The sequence below is a fragment of the Lactuca virosa genome, chromosome 4 (assembly GCF_052849685.1).
Source record: "Lactuca virosa cultivar CGN04683 chromosome 4, Lactuca_virosa_CGN04683_v6, whole genome shotgun sequence".
NCBI lineage: Eukaryota > Viridiplantae > Streptophyta > Magnoliopsida > Asterales > Asteraceae > Lactuca > Lactuca virosa.
The window spans coordinates 358,817,554-358,836,423 of record NC_136429.1 but is presented as its reverse complement, the minus strand read 5'-3'; the positions used below and the strand labels follow the sequence as shown (position 1 = coordinate 358,836,423).

General features: G+C 39.6%; 1 protein-coding gene across 1 annotated transcript; it reads right to left on the bottom strand.

The window, feature by feature from the left end:
• Positions 1–11,789: 11,789 nt before the first annotated feature.
• On the bottom strand, positions 11,790–16,767 carry LOC145108672 (putative polyamine oxidase 4). Its single transcript, XM_079045744.1, has 10 exons — positions 16,285–16,767; positions 15,419–15,534; positions 15,247–15,335; positions 14,617–14,730; positions 14,199–14,286; positions 14,029–14,114; positions 13,788–13,890; positions 13,578–13,675; positions 12,954–13,383; positions 11,790–12,235 (listed from the first exon to the last, which is right to left on the bottom strand). The coding sequence occupies exons 1-10, from the start codon at positions 16,307–16,309 to the stop codon at positions 11,921–11,923; spliced, it is 1,464 nt and encodes a 487-aa protein (XP_078901870.1). The 5' UTR covers positions 16,310–16,767; the 3' UTR covers positions 11,790–11,920.
• Between the last annotated feature and the right edge of the window lie 2,103 nt (positions 16,768–18,870).

The following is an 18,870-nucleotide window of genomic DNA, read 5'->3' as shown; positions in this document are numbered from 1 at the left end:
GACACTAATAACCACTCTTAGGGAAAAATGACTATTTTACCCCCTGACCAAGTCGAAGTCAAAGTCAAAGTCAACTTCCAGTTGACCCGACTCGCCGAGTTGGGCCGCCAACTCGTCGAGTCCCTATCCTTTCATCAGTCCTTCTTCACGCCTCTACTCGTCGAGTTTGGCAACGACTCGACGAGTTCTCCTTCTAAAACAACCCCGAATGAACCTTCATCCGACTCGCCGAGTTGTATGAACAACTCGTCGAGTTCATCACCATCCTATTAACAAGTCCTGCCCTTGACTCGCCGAGTTGTATGAACAACTTGTCGAGTTCATCTTTGGAAGTTGGGAGATTGCCTTGGACTCGCCGAGTATGTTCATACACTCGTCGAGTCCTATGATTTCCAGGTCTATGGCTAAGTCCAATGCGTTGGGTCACTCCCCCGGGCCCCTCTAAGACCACTCTAACACTCAATGGGTTCCTTCGAACCATAACAGAAAAGGGAAGTCAAGCCATGGACTCGCCGAGTCCCAAGAACGACTCGCCGAGTCGAGAATGACCAAGTCTCATTTCTCGATTTCTGATGTACAACACTTGACCAAAAGATAGATCTAGGCTTCTAAGATCGATATAGCACGTAAAGTTAAAAACATTACGTGCATGCATGGGACTATGAGCTCAAATGGCCCTAAATGAGACTCTTAAGATACATGGGGCTCTCTAAGGCTCCAAAATCAGTCCCTTTCTGCCTTGTAATCCCTTAAAGACCTTGGATCCGAAGTCTTAGCCCCCAACCATGCTTGCACTCATGATTGGTCACCAAGAATGGCTCCTAAAAGCCCTAAATCACCCCAAAAAGGGATCTAACACATGAAAGAGCAAGGTATCAACTTTATACCTCTAAAGAACTGCAGAGTGTGCACAAACTCGAACTCCTATGGCCTCCTCTTGATTCCTCAAGCCTCTCTCTTCCTTCTTATGTTCCAAAATCACCAAAACCACCACAAAGGCCTTAGATCTTTACACAAACGATTAGGGTTTGATATGGAGAGTTCTGAGAGCAATAGGGACGAAGGGTGGCTGAATGAGATGCTTAAATAGGGTGCAATCCCTTAGATTAGGGTTTTACTCAAACAGCACCTACTCGCCGAGTCAGTCTACCGACTCGTCGAGTAGGTCACTTAAAATGTCCGCGGGTCCCGACTCTACTCGACGAGTTGGGCCTCCAACTCGTCGAGTCCCAGAGAAAAACATAAAAAAAATACTTTGAATTAAGTGTGTATCAGGAATCGGGTGCTACAAATCTCCCCCACTTATTTTAGACTTCGTCCTCGAAGTCTGCTGCTCGATCCTGAAAAAGCTCTGGGTAATGCTCCATCATCTCGTCCTCTGCCTCCCACGTCCATTCCGAGCCTTTTCGGTGCCGCCATTGCACCTTCACCAGCTCGACCTTCTTGTTCCTCAAATCGTTCGACTTCCGGTCGAGGATTACCACAGGCCGCTCAATGTAATTCAGGCTATCATCCACCTGAATATCCTCCAGAGGTACCACTGCCGAGTCATCCACCAAGCACTTCCGCAACTGGGAGACATGGAACGTACTGTGAATCTGACTAAGTTCGGCCGGTAGATCCAACCGATATGCCACCTTGCCCACCCGGGCTATAACCCTGAAAGGTCCAATATACTTGGGCCCCAGCTTGCCCCGCTTCCTGAATCGGATGACGCCCTTCCATGGCGACACCTTCAAGAGGACCATATCCCCGACCTGGAACTCCAGGTCCGAGCGGCGCTTGTCGTCATAACTTTTCTGCCGACTCTGAGCAGTCTGAAGCCTGATCCTGACCTGCTGAATCCTCTCTGTCGTCTTGAGCACCACTTCGGTGCTCCCCATGACCCTCTGGCTCACCTCACCCCAACATATCGGGGTCCTGCACTTCCTCCCGTATAACATCTCAAAGGGAGGATGATCGATACCCGCGTGGTAGCTGTTGTTGTAGGAGAACTCAGCTAATGGAAGATAGGTATCCCAGCTACCACTGAAGTCCAACACGTACGCCCGCAGCATATCCTCTAGTGTCTGGATGGTCCGCTCGCTCTGCCCATCCGTCTGCGGGTGAAAAGCGGTGCTAAAGTGTAGACGAGTACCCAACTCGTCGTGGAATTTCTTCCAAAATCTGGAAGTAAACCGCACATCTCTATCGGAAATCACGAAGACTGGCACTCCATGCCGAGCCACCACCTCTCGAATGTAGATGTCGGCCAGCTTCTCGGCCGATATACTCTCCTGGATCGGTATGAAATGGGCACTCTTGGTCAATCGATCCACGATGACCCATATGGAATCTACTCCCCACGCGGTCCTGGGAAATTTGGTGATGAAATCCATGGTAATATCTTCCCATTTCCACATGGGAATATCTAACGGCTGCATCTTGCCGTGTGGTCTCTGATGCTCGGCCTTGACCTTTCTGTAGGTCAAGCACCGCTCCACATACCATGCTATATCCCGCTTAATGCAGGGCCACCAATAGTCAAGACGAAGATCTCTATACATCTTCGTCGCCCCGGATGAATGGAGAATCAGGACTTGTGCGCCTCCTCCATCAGAACCTGGCGCACACCCCCGTGGTATGGAACCCACACCCTGCGGTGTAGTGTCAATAACCCTCAGCTATCATAGTCGAAGGAGGAAACCTGACCCACTATGCGTTTTCTCTTCCGATGTTCCTCCTTCATAGCCTCCTGCTGGGCCTCTCGGATCTGCTCCAACAGTGGAGTCACTACTGTCATCCGCATGCAAAAGTCTTTGATCGGCGTTGCCTTACGACTAAGCGCATCGGCCACTACATTGGCCTTCCCCGGGTGGTAAAGGATCTCGCAATCATAATCCTTCACCACATCTAACCACCGACGCTGCCTCATGTTCAGATTCGGCTGATCCATGAGGTATCTCAGACTCTTATGGTCCGTGTAGATGGTACATCGAACCCCATAGATATAGTGTCGCCAAATCTTGAGGGCGAAGACAACCGCCCCCAACTCCAAATCGTGCGTCGGGTAGTTCGCCTCGTGGGGCTTCAATTGCCTCGAGGCGTAGGCGATGACATGCCCTCTCTGCATCAATACCGCGCCCAAACCCGAAATAGACGCGTCGCAGTATACAACAAAATCCTCTACGCCCTCTGTCAGGGCTAAGATTGGCGCCTCGCACAATCTCTGTCTCAGTGTCTCGAACACTGCCTGCTGCTCAAGCCCCCAGCGAAAGACTGCGGCCTTCTTCGTTAGCCGAGTCAAGGGTACGACTATCTTGGAGAAATCCTGGATGAATCTCCGATAGTAGCCAGCTAATCCCAGGAAACTCCGAATCTCAGATGGAGACTTCGGAACCTCCCATCTCATCACGGCCTCCACCTTGGCCGGGTCGACCAGAATACCGTTCTGGTTGACAAGGTGCCCAAGAAACTGCACCTTGCGCAACCAGAACTCACACTTGGAGAACTTGGCGTACAAGCTCTCCCACCTCAGAGTATCCAAAACCTCTCGCAGATGCTCCTCATGCTGCTCCTGCGTCTTGGAGTAGACCATGATATCATCAATAAAAACTATCACAGACCGATCCAGCATCGGTCTGCACACGCGGTTCATGAGGTCCATGAACGTGGCAGGAGCATTGGTGAGCCCGAAGGGCATCACCACGAACTCATAATGGCCATAGCGATTCCAAAAAGCAGTTTTATGAATATCGTCATCTCTGACCCTCATCTGATGATAGCCTGACCGCAAGTCTATCTTGGAAAACCAAGATGCTCCCTGAAGCTGGTCGAACAAGTCATCTATCCTCGGAAGTGGGTAACGGTTCTTCACCGTTACCTTGTTCAACTCCCAATAGTATATACACATCCGATGCGACCCGTCCTTCTTTTTCACAAACAGAATCGGGGCTCCCCAGGGTGAACTGCTCGGTCTAATGAATCCCTTGTCTAACAGCTCCTGCGGCTGCGTAGACAACTCCTGCATCTCAGGAGGAGCCAACCGATACGGTGCCTTGGCTATCGCAGCCGCACCAGGGACTAGGTCGATCCTGAACTCTACCTGCCTCTCCGGGGGTACCCCAGGCAACTCCTCAGGGAATACATCCGCAAACTCTCGTACTACGGGCACATCGCCCACCGTCTCCTTACCCGCTTCCCGGGTATCCATAACATAAGCGACAAATCCTGTGCAACCATGCTGAATGTAGCGCCTGGCTCTCGCTGCTGAACATAGGGCTGGTCCTCGTTGTGGCCTATCGCCCTGAACCACCAGCTCTCCCTCACTTGGGGTCCTGATCCGCACCAACTGTTGCGCGCAGTCAATCACTGCCCCATTGGGGCTTAGCCAATCCATACCAATAATAACCTTGTTCCCCGGTAAAGGTATGGGAACCAGATCTACCAGGTAACGCTCCTCGAACAGCCTCAAAACACAATCTCGGTAGACCTCTGATGCTCGCACTGACCGGTTGTCCGCAATCTCGACCTCCAAAGGGCAATCCAACATGCCTGAAGACTCAAGAAACTTCTTGCTAAGCGCAAGAGAGACAAATGATCGGGTAGCACCCGAATCAAACAATACCTGAACTGGAATACCGTTCACATGGAACGATCCTAAACAAAGCACATACACATCAATATCATACGCATCATATAAATAAAAACCAGAGAGAAGGAATCATACCCATCACTACATCGGGTGCGGCGCGTGCCTCCTTGGTAGTCAACTGGAAGTCCCGGATCCTCACCACTGGAGCCTCTGCCTTGCCCTGTCGGCCATCCGTAATCCACAGGGTCGCTGGAGCTGGCGCCTTCACTGGCGCTGATGCTGCTGTCAACTGGGGGCAATTGGCCTTTTTATGGCCCCTCTGGTTACAGTGGAAACACAGCAACTCGGATGTTTGAACAGTAGGTGCAGGGGCAGTACAATCCCTGCTGAAGTGCCCCGTCCGGCCGCACTTGTAGCAGCCCGACGATCCCAACCTACAAGCTCCCTCATGTGGCCTGCTGCATTTCCTGCAGCGGCCCTGTCCCGAATGGCCTTTCGGCCTAGTGTCTGATCCCTAGGGCTTCTTCCCCGAAGCCCTCGTCATCTGTCCCTCATCGGCCTTCCTCTTACGGATGTGCTCCAAATCAATCTCTCTCCCTTTCCCTGGAAATCATGGACTCCAGGGTGGGACAAGCTGAAAAGCTGACATGCTCCCGAATATCGGCTCGCAGCATGTCGTGATAGCGGGTCCTCCTCATATCCTCGTCTCCCGTATACTGGGGCACCAATAAAGCCCTCTCTCGGAACTTGGCAGTGATCTCCGCCACTGTCTCCGTCGTCTGTCTCATATCCAGGAACTCCCGGGCCAACTGCTGAAGCTCCACCGCAGGTGCGAACTCAGCCCTGAACCGGGTCACAAAATCCGGCCATTTCATAGCCTCAATAGCCGAGGCTCCCAGAGAGTCACCAACCGACTCCCACCAATCCCTGGCCCTGTCCCTCAAGCATCCTGCTGCATATCGCACCTTCGACCCCTCGGGGCAGAAGCTGGTCCAGACTCAATGTCTGCAATCCACCGTCTGGCAACAATGGGGTCCTTCGCCCCATGGAAATCCGACGCATCACTGCCCCTGAAGTCCTTAAAGGACAGTGTGCGTGATCCTGATTGGCTGGTCGCCATGTCACTCCTGAACGCCCTGAGGCGATCCTCCATTAGCTCTACTATCCCTTCCTTGATCGACCCAAAGATAACTGGTGTCACATCAAGGATGCCTCTAGTAATCTCTGACGCGATAAACTCGCGTAGCCTCTCATCCACTGGTTCGGAACCCGAACTCGAACCTGATCCCTCTCCTGAACTGCCAACTGCTGGCCTAGGGCGTAGTACCACCATTCTGCAAACACATAATGATAATCGTCAGAAACATTGATATATCTAGAGGGATCACATCTACCACAAGTTCCTTGGTCTTGTCTCAGCCTTCCTTGACTTAAGTACGGATCCTTTGCTTTCAGTAGTACGCGCCCATACTACCTTCCACATCTATCCGTACTTTCCTCAAGAACTGCCTTGACTCCACCAAATCCCTTCTACTACTACTGTTCTCTGCTACTCTCATCCTAGGCTTACCCTAGGGAAATCTCCGACTCCAATCAGTCCTCAGCTGCTGAAGGCCTCTTCGCAATGCCAATTAGCTACCACCTGAATACTATCACATGCAGCGAGGCTCGGATAATCCTTCGAGTAAGGGACTCATCCCTATCACGGTTATGACTCAGACAAGAGCTATGCAATAGGGTCAAATCCAATACTCTAAGATTATTCAACCCTGATTGCATGTGACTTTAACGTATTCACCTAATAGCTAACTCCCATAACTCAGAGTCCCGCAAAGCACAAAGCAAGCAGCATTCAGACAAAAAGGGAACAAACTCAAGCAATTCTATTCACATAATAAGAATCTGTACTAACATGCGATGTAAGCTCATATAATCAGGCATAACCTAAACAGGCTATCCTATCTCTGTCTAATCAAAACTATCATGCGGCTCAAAGCACATATAACAGGCACATAAGGCATCCTTCCTAGATCCTTAGTCCTAATCTAGCATGCTGATCTACTAGCTGATAATCATAACATAAACTTGTATGGGTACTTTGGGGAAAACTTACTTGATCTCGGCCGGTCGCGCACATCACACACCTTGTTCTTTATCAAAACTCTTTAACTTAGATTTTAGAAAACCATTTTCTTTGTAAAAAAAATCCTTTAATCCCTCGGTTTGAGTCCAGACACTCCCGAGGGTGTGTCCGAATCCCTCAAACCAAGGCTCTGATACCAACTTGTAACATCCTAAATTCCGAGTCCAAAAAATTTCCATTTTTATATAACGATTTAGAAAACATTTATCGTAAAACATCACCATGTCATATCATTTCATAAAACCATAATCGCATGTCTGAAAATCGTATCATAGAAGTAGCAACAATGTCAAAGTACAATCCCAAGAAATCTCATAAGGCGGAATCCAATGTGTGTATGATGTGCAGCTACCGCGCCGGCTCCTTCCCCTTTGCTAAAGAGGTACCTGAAACAAAACTGAAAACTGTAAGCACGAAGCTTAGTGAGCCCCCCCCCCCCCCCCCCCCCATCTTACCACATACCATACAATCATATAGCATACATACTGCCGGGCAATTCTGGGGTGCCCGACCTACCCGGTACGACCATTCTGGGGTGCCGACCTACCCGTGTCAAGCCATTCTGGGGTGTTGACCTACCCATGTCGAGCCATTCTGGGGCGCTGACCTACCCTTCGGTCCTACAAACGAACCTCGAGGACTATTCCACCCCCTACTGCTACTATCACATATATCATAACATAAACATACTATCAGACATATCTTGGGTGTCTGAACTACCCTTCGGTCCTAACAACCGAACTTGGGGACTATTCCCCTCCTACTACCACTATCACATATAACATATCATGCCAGCATATAAGCATATCATAACATACTGTCAGACATATCTAGGGTGTCCGACCTACCCTTCGGTCCTAACAACCGAACTCTACTAATATCACATATAACATATCATGCCAGCATATAATATATCAGGTAGTAGCAAACCTAGATGATATCACAAAGACGATCATCTAACATACAACTCTTACTGGTGGGTCGGCATTGTGGCCATAGACCCACCGCTACCAGAAGGTAACTCACCTCGTAAGGCTGACTGCTGAAAAGCTGATCGGCAGATGTCTGACTGCTGCTCCGGTGATCCTCCGGCTATAAATCCATAAAACACTTAATCCGACACTAATAACCACTCTTAGGGAAAAATGACTATTTTACCCCCTGACCAAGTCGAAGTCAAAGTCAAAGTCAACTTCCAGTTGACCCGACTCGCCGAGTTGGGCCGCCAACTCGTCGAGTCCCTATCCTTTCATCAGTCCTTCTTCACGCCTCTACTCGTCGAGTTTGGCAACGACTCGACGAGTTCTCCTTCTAAAACAACCCCGAATGAACCTTCATCCGACTCGCCGAGTTGTATGAACAATTCGTCGAGTTCATCTCCATCCTATGAACAAGTCCTGCCCTTGACTCGCCGAGTTGTATGAACAACTCGTCGAGTTCATCTTCGAAAGTTGGGAGATTGCCTTGGACTCACCGAGTCTGTTCATACACTCGTCGAGTCCTATGATTTCCAGGTTTATGGCTAAGTCCAATGCGTTGGGTCACTCCCCCGGGCCCCTCTAAGACCACTCTAACACTCACTGGGTTCCTTCGAACCATAATAGAAAAGGAAAGTCAAGCCATGGACTCGCCGAGTCCCAAGAACGACTCGCCGAGTCGAGAATGACCAAGTCTCATTGCTCGATTTCTGATGTACAACACTTGACCAAAAGATAGATCTAGGCTTCTAAGATCGATATAGCACGTAAAGTTACAAACTTTATGTGCATGCATGGGACTATGAGCTCAAATGGCCCTAAATGAGACTCTTAAGATGCATGGGGCTCTCTAAGGCTCCAAAATCAGTCCCTTTTTGCCTTGTAACCCCTTAAAGACCTTGGATCCGAAGTCTTAGCCCCCAACCATGCTTGCACTCATGATTGGTCACCAAGAATGGCTCCTAAAAGCCCTAAATCACCCCAAAAAGGGATCTAACACATGAAAGAGCAAGGTATCAACTTTATACCTCTAAAGAACTGCAGAGGGTGCACAAACTCGAACTCCTCTGGCCTCCTCTTGATTCCTCAAGCCTCTCTCTTCCTTCTTATGTTCCAAAATCACCAAAACCACCACAAAGGCCTTAGATCTTTACACAAACGATTAGGGTTTGATATGGAGAGTTCTGAGAGCAATATGGACGAAGGGTGGCTGAATGAGATGCTTAAATAGGGTGCAATCCCTTAGATTAGGGTTTTACTCAAACAACACCTACTCGCCGAGTCAGTCTACCGACTCGTCGAGTAGGTCACTTAAAATGTCCGCGGGTCCCGACTCTACTCGACGAGTTGGGCCTCCAACTCGTCGAGTCCCAGAGAAAAACATAAAAAAAAATACTTTGAATTAAGTGCGTACCAGGAATCGGGTGCTACAGAACTCGATTCTAAGTCTTCGCTATTCTAAAAGAATAACATGCATTACTCGTTATTCACCGCCTAGCATCAAACGACGGTTTAGTCAAATCATTTGTTCACCGATTTCAAAAATAGTTCATATCTAAACACCATTTGTTTAAAAACATTTAAAATCCTATAAACAAATAAAAAATCAATTATTCTTATTATCTAATATGCAAGCTACAGTACAAAAAGTAAAAACCATACAAAACTCCACAAAAATCACGTTTAGAAAGCATTTTTTATAAACCTCAATTTAGCATAAATTAAGCAACGCTGTAGTTCTTTACTTTAAATATCAACTTTTGTTATACTTTGTGACGCAGTAAAAAGAAGATGGTTCCATTCTTTATTAACAACCGACGAACTACTTGAACTTTAACAAAAAAAAAAATGTTTAATTCTAATTCGTATGTGTTTATCTCTATAAAAACAGCATAATTGATTGGAATCAAACAGAAATCAAAACTACAAAAAAAAAAAAAAAAAAAAAAAAAAAAAAAAATACCTACAACTAGGGTTAATTGGCCGTCAATGGCAACCGGTGATACTTGACGATTGATGAAACGAAATCCAAATTCTAATTGACAGAGTGAGATATCGGCAATGGCATCGATTTAGGGTTTCAGGATTTATGGCGAACAAGGCAATCGTGAGTTCTGGCTGAACGGATGTAAGCTAAAGATATGAAACTGATTTTCTTATTTAAAGATAAATTAATAAATTTAAATTTACCAAAATTAATTAATAGTAAAGATTACAATTTTACCCCTATCTAGATTTTTGAAATGATTGGTCCAAATTAATCCCTACATCCACACAATAATTGTTCATCCACATTTAAACCTACTTATATATATATATATATATATATATATATATATATATATATAGAGAGAGAGAGAGAGAGAGAGAGACTTAGGTTCAAATTTTCTACTATCGTGCATGTAGAATTGATTCTGGACCAATCATTTTAGTTATTTTAAGAAACTAATTAATGCATATTAAATGCTGAATATTTAATTAATATTCATTATATTTTCAACATTTAATATGCATTAATTACTTTCTTAAAATAACTAAAATGATTGGTCCACAATCAATCCTACATGCATACAATAGATAGTTAGAACACAATAACCTAACTATATATATATATATATATATATATATATATATATATATATATATATATATATATAAAAGGAAATTACTCAATATAAGGGTTGAAAGTATGTATGAATTAATTTATGTCAACAATTACGGAGGGAATTAATGCGATTTACAAAAATAGTTTTGGAATAGATTTTGTAAGGTTTTATTCTGTTACCATATGCAAAACATATATAGTTATTTAAATAAAATTAAATTTTAGTATGTGATAAATAAAATAATATGAAACTTGATATGTAATAAAAAATATTGGTTATGGAGAAAAAATTTATAGACTTACAAATATTCAAGACATATGATAAAATACGCGGCAAAGAACTTGACCCAGATATGTATCAATTTCTTTGTGAGATGATAAAAGTATGTTGTTGCAACGATGAATAATTTATGTCTTATATGATGAAAGGTAAAATCGGTAATTAGATTTAAAAAACGACTCAACTAATAATAAATTAACACTGTATATTGAATTATAGATTTAAAGTCAATTTATAGGAATTCGACATATCCTAGTGCATCATTTAAAATTAAAGTGTACAAAAAATAAATGTTATAAAATAAATTCACATATGAAAGTGGAAGATACAAAATATTTGATAACACGAAACAATAATATTTAATTATTTAACAAAACTTTGAAATTGTCTTAAATAAGATGAATAACATCGTCTAAAAACCAACAATAACCAAACGGGAATTCCAAAAACAACCAAGACTTCACCAACATATTCATAAACCAAAAATACAAAAATGTGACACACAATTATTAAATCAGAAAATACATGTAAAAGTCTTTAACATGAAGCGTAAATCATTGACAGGTTGCTTCAAATCACTTCAGCTTTTCCATTTTAGGGATCTTCAGAGTAGTAGGATCAAGACCAACTTTAGCGTTTTTTATTTTATTTTTCAAATTTGATCCAAACTGTTTTTAAAGTACTTCCATTTTTTTTTCTTATATTCCTAAAACTTAGATTGTTTTTTTTTTTATCAAATTTCAACTTCTTTTACATCTTTTTCACAACTGTTTTTGCAAATTCAATTTTACAGGAGTGATTTTTTTTAAAAGCTTTTTCAAATTTGTTTTCTATTTTTTTACATATTCATTTTCATGTAGGCTCTGAAAATATATATATAGTTTCTTTTAAATATTCATTTCCACATACCAATATGCATTTTTATTTATACGTATTCAAAATTCTACTGTAAATTATGTATTGTTATAGTTAGTGGGATTTTCCAAATACAATGTTACAACACATGTCTATTTTTATGTGTGTGGCACAAACAGAAAGTAGCACACACATCCTATCTTAGTCAATTTTACAAAAAGTGTTGTTCAAACTCTTGCCACAACAATTCAGTTTTACTTGATTTATAATTTGATTATTGTAATATAAAATTATAATTCAAGTCATGTAAATTTTAAAGACATAAAAACATAAATTTTTCAAAAACAACTAAAGGCTTAGTTGAACTCCTATTCGAACCAAATTTATTTAAAAAGAAGTCTTAAACGTTCCAAGTCATACAAAAAAAATGAAACATAACATAACATAACGGTTTTCAACATCAAGATTCAAGAGTGTTTTCCGTTTCTCACATCCTGGATATTTGTAGGGGAAAGGCGGCTTCAAGAATGGCAGTGCTAAAAGACGCAATTTGGAACTTCTCCAAAAAACCACGTCTCTCCATGACAAGCTTTCTGCATTTCTCAGCAGCCGTGACTCCAGATGAGTAAGCTCCATGAACAGATCCCTGGTTTTCCATGCTAACCGCTTCACCTCCGAAAAACAGATTACCCAACGGAGCACGAAGCCTTTCGTATATATCTGTCGGCTTCCCCACCACGTCATACGAGTAGCATCCCAGGGAGTTTGGGTCCGTTCCCCAACGCGATACCAGATATTGAACCTGTAGTAATCAAAATTCTTCTAAAATCTCTAAATAATACCAATATACTTTCCATTTATTTCTATTACAGTAACTCTAAGGCTATGTTTGGCGTGCTAGCTAATAAAAAATTGACTTTTGGTAAGACTAGATGATATGCTGAAAGATATAGAATGACATAAAAAAACATTTTAAAAAATGTGTTTTCTATAATTCATTAAGGAGTATATTTGAAAAAATTTAAATAAGCTCCTGAAAAGCTAGTCTAAGGTTTTGTATTTGGCGGTGCCACAGCTAGCTGATTTTTCAAGCTTTTTTAAATTGTCATGTTTGGCAAGCCAAAAAGTAGCTTATATCCCTTAATTAATTATAGAAACAAATTCTTTTGAATGTCCTTTTATGTCTTTCAGCTAGCTTTTCAGTTAGTTTTACCAAACGTTATTTTTTATCAGCTAGCTTTTCAGCTACCAACTTTTTTATTTAACAACTAGCTTTTCATCTATTATGTCAAACATAGTTTAAGTAGCTTTTTAAAAAATTAGCTTATAAGCTACTTTTTGGTTAAAAAAAAACTCAAAAAATAAGCTAGCTTATCAGCTAACTGTGGTGCGCCAAACACAACCTAACTATAAATCAATTATCAGCTAACTTCGGTGCGCCAAACACAACCTAACTATAAATCAATTTGTCAATTTTTATTAAAAAAAAAAAAAAAAAAAAAAAAAAACAAGAGACTTACAGGCTCGGTTGCTTCTGGAAACATTTTCTTAAGCTGCACCATTGCAAACTTGGCAGCATCTTCCTCTGAGAGCTTCTCAAGATCATAAGCGAATCTCCCAGCAGCCATATAAACAAGAACAGGGTTGCCAGTTGCTTTGTGTAGATTAAGAAAATACCCACAGGAATACGATGTTGGGGCAACTGTACCCAATAATTCAACATTTGGCCAAAACACATGATCAAAACATAAGGCGATCTTATTTTCATTCCCCATTCCAAGATCTGATATAGCAGAAACCTTCCAATCTGGTAACTTTGGCTCAAATTCAATTAAGTTTGCCTTTAATACCCCTATAGGAACTGTCACAATCACCGCATCTGCAACAAATGTACTTCCACCATCAACTGTCACCATCACGTCTGTGGGCCCGTTCCATATCCTTGTAACCCTAATCAAATCAAACATATGGGATATGAAAAGTTTTGCACAACAACACATTGCAATTTAATCTTCAAATATCAAGTATTATATACTAACAGCTTATGATATAGAATCATGAAATCATAGTTGTTGGAAAAAAACAGAATGTTTTTATAATATTAGTGGATTATTATATAATATAGTTTGGGAACAAGAATAAACCTGTGATTTAAACGGATATCAATATCTTTTGATAGGGCCTTGAGCACGGGATAATAACCTTCCACCATAAGCCCATGCCCACCAGTGAGGACATGTTCCTGCATATCAACGAAATTGCATTTAGTCCATGTAATAATATAATAAAAAAAAGTGGAACTTTTTTTTAAAACAAAAATGTCTACTTTTTTTTTTATACTTTCAACAACTCACCTCATCCCAGTTCTTTAGAGAAATCATGTCTAAATCTGCAGCAAACCAAGCTTCCATTCTACAGATGTACCACTGCAACACTTCATAAGCAAGTCCCTCTTGTCTGCAACAAGTTAAAGAAAGACATGTTGTTAATATTTAAAGACATGTGATGCTATAGTAAACATATAAATGGAAGTAGACTGCTATTTCTTGCATTTATTTAGGCCTAATTTATATGATGATAAATATATATATATACCTTAATTCTGGATGTCTTTCCAATACTACTGATATAGCCTGGAGAACCGAAAGATCATGTTGATTCTCATCCCTGACTTTTTCAGTCTATCAAAGAAGTCATCTTTCAGTAAGTAACATCATAATAACAAAACTACAAAAGCAAGATTTTTCAAAACAAAGTATTATTACCTCCTTGAGAATTTTCTTGAATGCTTCTCCAACTTCAATGACAATCTGTTGAGGAACTTGATGACCTTCCCTGTCAAAAAGCATGTAACTGCACAAACAAAATCATCATATTACTATCTGATTTAAGATGATTAAATTAAAAGAAACCCTTTTACAGATGGTGTAAACTAAAAAACTTAACTACTGGTTTAAATGTTAGACTACTCAACATTTTAAATATTTAACCCAAAAGTCCAAAACACATCCATCAAAAGGACTACATTTGTCTTGAATTGAACTCTGACTTAATCTTAGATTAGTAAACACAAACTTCACCAAAATATGATTTCCTGATGAAAATATATTACTAGAAATATATATATCCTTGTCTAAAGAAGATAATATGAAAACAGAAAAAGCATAAAGAGAAAGAAATTACCTCTCCAAATCATGGTCATATAACACTGAGTTGTCACCACTTGTCCGATATAATGCAAGCCCTAAATGACGTATCAGTGGGGCCAATGGATTTTCATTGCAGACACCATGTAACCTGAAAAATAATTCACATCAAACCTCACACTCTGCATACATGAACTCATATATGTATCTTCTTTCTAAGCAGGTTAAATACAAGATATAGCAACCTACTTCCTTTATTTTTTTTTTCATAATAGAATTATACTTTAATTTATACCTATTAGAGCACTGTGCTTCGAAAAACTACCCAATTATAGATATGTCATCTAGATACAAAGTAATATGCACTGCTATAATTGGATAGATTTTTCAGAGTATAATGTCCTAATAAGAAAAAAAAAACTGAAAGTACAATGCTATATATAATCAGGAAGAATTTTCAAAAAACAATTGACTAGATAAGAAAAAAAGTTGAAAGTACAATGTTTTAATAGAAAGAAGTGAAAGTATACACATAATTCAAAGTTCATTGCCATCTGTTGCATTTACCCCTTTTCCAAACTATTATATACACAAGATGAAGAAAATATGTTTAATTGAGAATTGAAAAGCATGGAATTAGGGAAAGAAAGGGACATTAGAAACTTGCCATGATGCTCCCATGTCAACTGGACAACCAAATGAGTAATCAGTGTGAATGCGACCACCAATTCTGTCACGTGATTCCAATAACACCACCTGTATGATACCATTTTCATTAATAGAATGAAAAGAAAAATAAAGCCAAAGATGAAAAGTTTAATATTTTATAAGAATATCACCTCAAAATCAGCATTGTTAAGAACATGAGCAGCAGCTATCCCCGATATACCACTTCCTATCACAATAACAGAAGGTTTGGAAGTCTGTTGTCTCTCAATACACGATGCAAAAGCGCCTACAAAGAAGATGAAATAGAGATTAGCATAAAAGCATACATCCTTTTTAACCTTCAACTAGACTTTAAAGAAAAGATATTGCAATCATGAGACATGACATACCCTCTTCACCCAAAATTCAAATAATATGTACAACTATGGTCCTCGCTTGACTTTGAAATTTTAAACCTTGTAGTGTTCATATTCAAGATTGGCATAAAAGCCTACATACTTTTAAGTTTTAACTTTCATCTATAATCACATCATGGGGAATATAAAGAGAATAATATGTTGCTTTTTACACGTTTTCTAGGAATCTTTCATGTGAAATAGCCTTTCCTGCAGAAATATATAGTGTTCTCTAAAGTAGTGACTAAAAGTGTTTTCAAAATCATAGCTAAAGAAGTAATGCACCAAACATGTTTTAAAGTATGAAATTTCATATCATTCTTAGTAATCATAATTAGAATTATTAAGCAACCATTCTACATTGTACTAAACTCCCATCAGAGTAAGCGAACAACATTAAAATTAAACATTAAAGAAAAAAATCAATTTAACGATTAAATTCTCGATGGCATACGAATAAAATAATACTACATCTACACATTCTGCAATGATTACGGTCATTCAGCACATGGATCAAAGAATAATACCATCAAGTATTAAAAATTATTTTAGTAAACGATCAATTTTTCATATGAATACATACATCCATGTAATATACGCAAATAAAACCAGTAATCGTAAAATGAGGGCATAAGATTTACCAGAAATCGAATCTTTGAACTCCATCGAGGACTAAATCAAGAAAAAACAAAGATCGAGAAAGAAACACTAAAGCGCGGTTCCGACGATTTATGGAAGGAGACGAATCAAAACAAGAGAAGGGATGTAAGCTTAAATCGAAATTGAAGGGTGTATAGGATTAGGGAAATTAGAGACTAATTGAAACGAATGATAGAGAATGAAAATCAAAAGGCCGGCAATAAAGCGGCTACAATTAGAACCCCGGAGTTTGTCAAACCAGCTCATAATCTAAGTCGGACGGAGGAAATCAAACCGGCAACGGCTAAATTTCGCCGATAGCATAGATCGATGGATCAATCAAGCAAAGCAATGCAATGCGAGAGGTATTTTTCTCTCGCTCTCTACAACTTTTCTCTCTGAAAATGCCACCCTAGAAACAGAAGCGGTGAAGATATATATCAAGGAAAATTGAAGAAGAAGAACCCAAACCAACCTTCCACCGAATGACCGAACAAGAGGCTAACAAAATATACACGTCACGTTTGGAGATATTTTCGTTTTAGATGCCACACTTAGGTAAATTACCAAACGTATCCCGTACATTATGCTAACTCCCAATTTAGATATACACTACACATTACACAATAGAAGATCTTTTTAATGATTTATCTCGTAACAACAAATCAGATACATAACAAATATTCACTAGTGTTCATAATAGATTTTTTTTTTAATCTAATAAGTTTTTTGTAAAAATTCTCAGTGTAGATACTTTTATATCACATAAAACAAGCTGGTCTAACCTTAAAAGTTTGGAGGTTATGTGTCATTTATTAATTTTAGGCCTTAAAACTAATAAATTAGAAAAAAAAGTACAATTAATATATTAAAGATCTATTATTTAAATTCATATTATAATAACGATAATCAGATGTGGTTCTGAAATGGTATTTCACGTTGATATGATTTCAAAGAAAACCATGTATAATGAACATCTTTCAAGATTAACTGTGTGTATTTTGTTCCGATTAGTGTTGCAAAAATCGGCTTAGTCGACCGAATACTTGAACATGTCCCGATGCGTTTTGTTAGGAATCGGCCAAAAATAATAGAACTCGGTCAACCTTGTTGTTACTCGGTCAAACTTGGAAAAAATAGGTCCAACTCGGAAAAAGTAGGTCAAATTGGTCAAAATCAGAAATTTTGACTTTTTTTTTAAATCTATAATTTTTATTGATATTCATCTATTTTGTTATAAATTTTAATAAACTTGTGATATTTATTATATGTATAGTTTTCCCAAAATTAATTTCTTATAATTTACTCAATTCAAGTATTCTCTGTCTAGACCGAGTATTTACTGCTCGCTATTTGACTGCCTGGGAATGTGTAACGACCTATGTAACATTAGTCTCAACATACTCTTTTGTATATGTTTATGTATATTATAAACTTTGATTCTGACACTATGTCCTCATCTAGTTATAGCAGTGTGTTTCTAAATATTATGTTGACATTCTAGTTATAGTAGTGTGTTTTTAGTTATAATAGCTTTTATAATCAATATCAAATATTAGATCTAGGTCACCACCATTGCCCCACTAACTCTAATAATCATGTAACTATTCTTCTATGTTTGAGATTCAAACTTGCTTGGCCTCTTGGTATAAAAGAATAACATTTTGATGCATGCTTCCATTGAAGCTCGTACACATCATTTTGATATTTAGACTTCTCGAGTTATTTTCATGCACCAATAAACCGTTCTCGCTTTACGTTTCCCTCAAAAGTCCTCCAAAGATGTCTTGTCATATTTTGATAAACGACTTATCTAAATATGACACTAATATTTTAACAACAGCTTTGCATGTTATCCAAGAGGAATTTTTCCTCAAAGTCATTACTTGAGTAACAAGATCGAGTCTAGTTGACCTATGAAAAATAATGTACATCATTGTCTATACAGTCTTATGTTACTTGGAACAAACTTGTTTCTAAAATAAAAGCAACCATGCATGGTTTTTGCTCTTGGATTGCATCTGAAAACACTCGTACTTCAAACCTATTTATTAGTCATTGTTTCTGATGAAACAATATAAAATTGAACTGATATAATATCATTCAGCTTAGATCCTTAAATAGATACAAGGGAATCCTTATTTCCTAATCATATTCACAAGGTTCTTAGAAACTCAAATTTATGATGGTATCTGATGCACATTTGTTCATCAAGGCTAATAAAGAAGAATATATGATTCAAAATTACATATGTCCAATTTAATCGTAGTGACAAAATAAAATAGTAGAAAAAGATTGGATGTCGAGTCGGGTTGTCAATAATATCCAAAGCAATTATAATTTTAATACCAAATATCAAATGTAAGTTAAAAAACATCTAAAAACAAGTATAATTTTAATACCAATGATCAAATTAAAAAATATCATCTAAAATAAATATAATTTAAAGATGCTCGTTGATATAATTTGCCTTTGAGTATGTTCTTTTCCATGTTAAGCATGTGTTTGTGACTTTAATTATTGTATTTCAATATGAATTGTTAAGTTGTAACGGTCGGGATCCAGGTATTTACACTTCTTACCCTTAG

Excerpts from the sequence above, each read along its gene's own strand:
- LOC145108672 (XM_079045744.1), bottom strand. The coding sequence starts at position 16,309 with ATGGAGTTCAAAGATTCGATTTCTG. Across the intron at positions 15,535-16,284 it reads GTTCAAAGATTCGATTTCTG|GCGCTTTTGCATCGTGTATT; the intron begins GTAAATCTTATG and ends TCTTCTTTGTAG. Across the intron at positions 15,336-15,418 it reads TTAACAATGCTGATTTTGAG|GTGGTGTTATTGGAATCACG; the intron begins GTGATATTCTTA and ends GGTATCATACAG.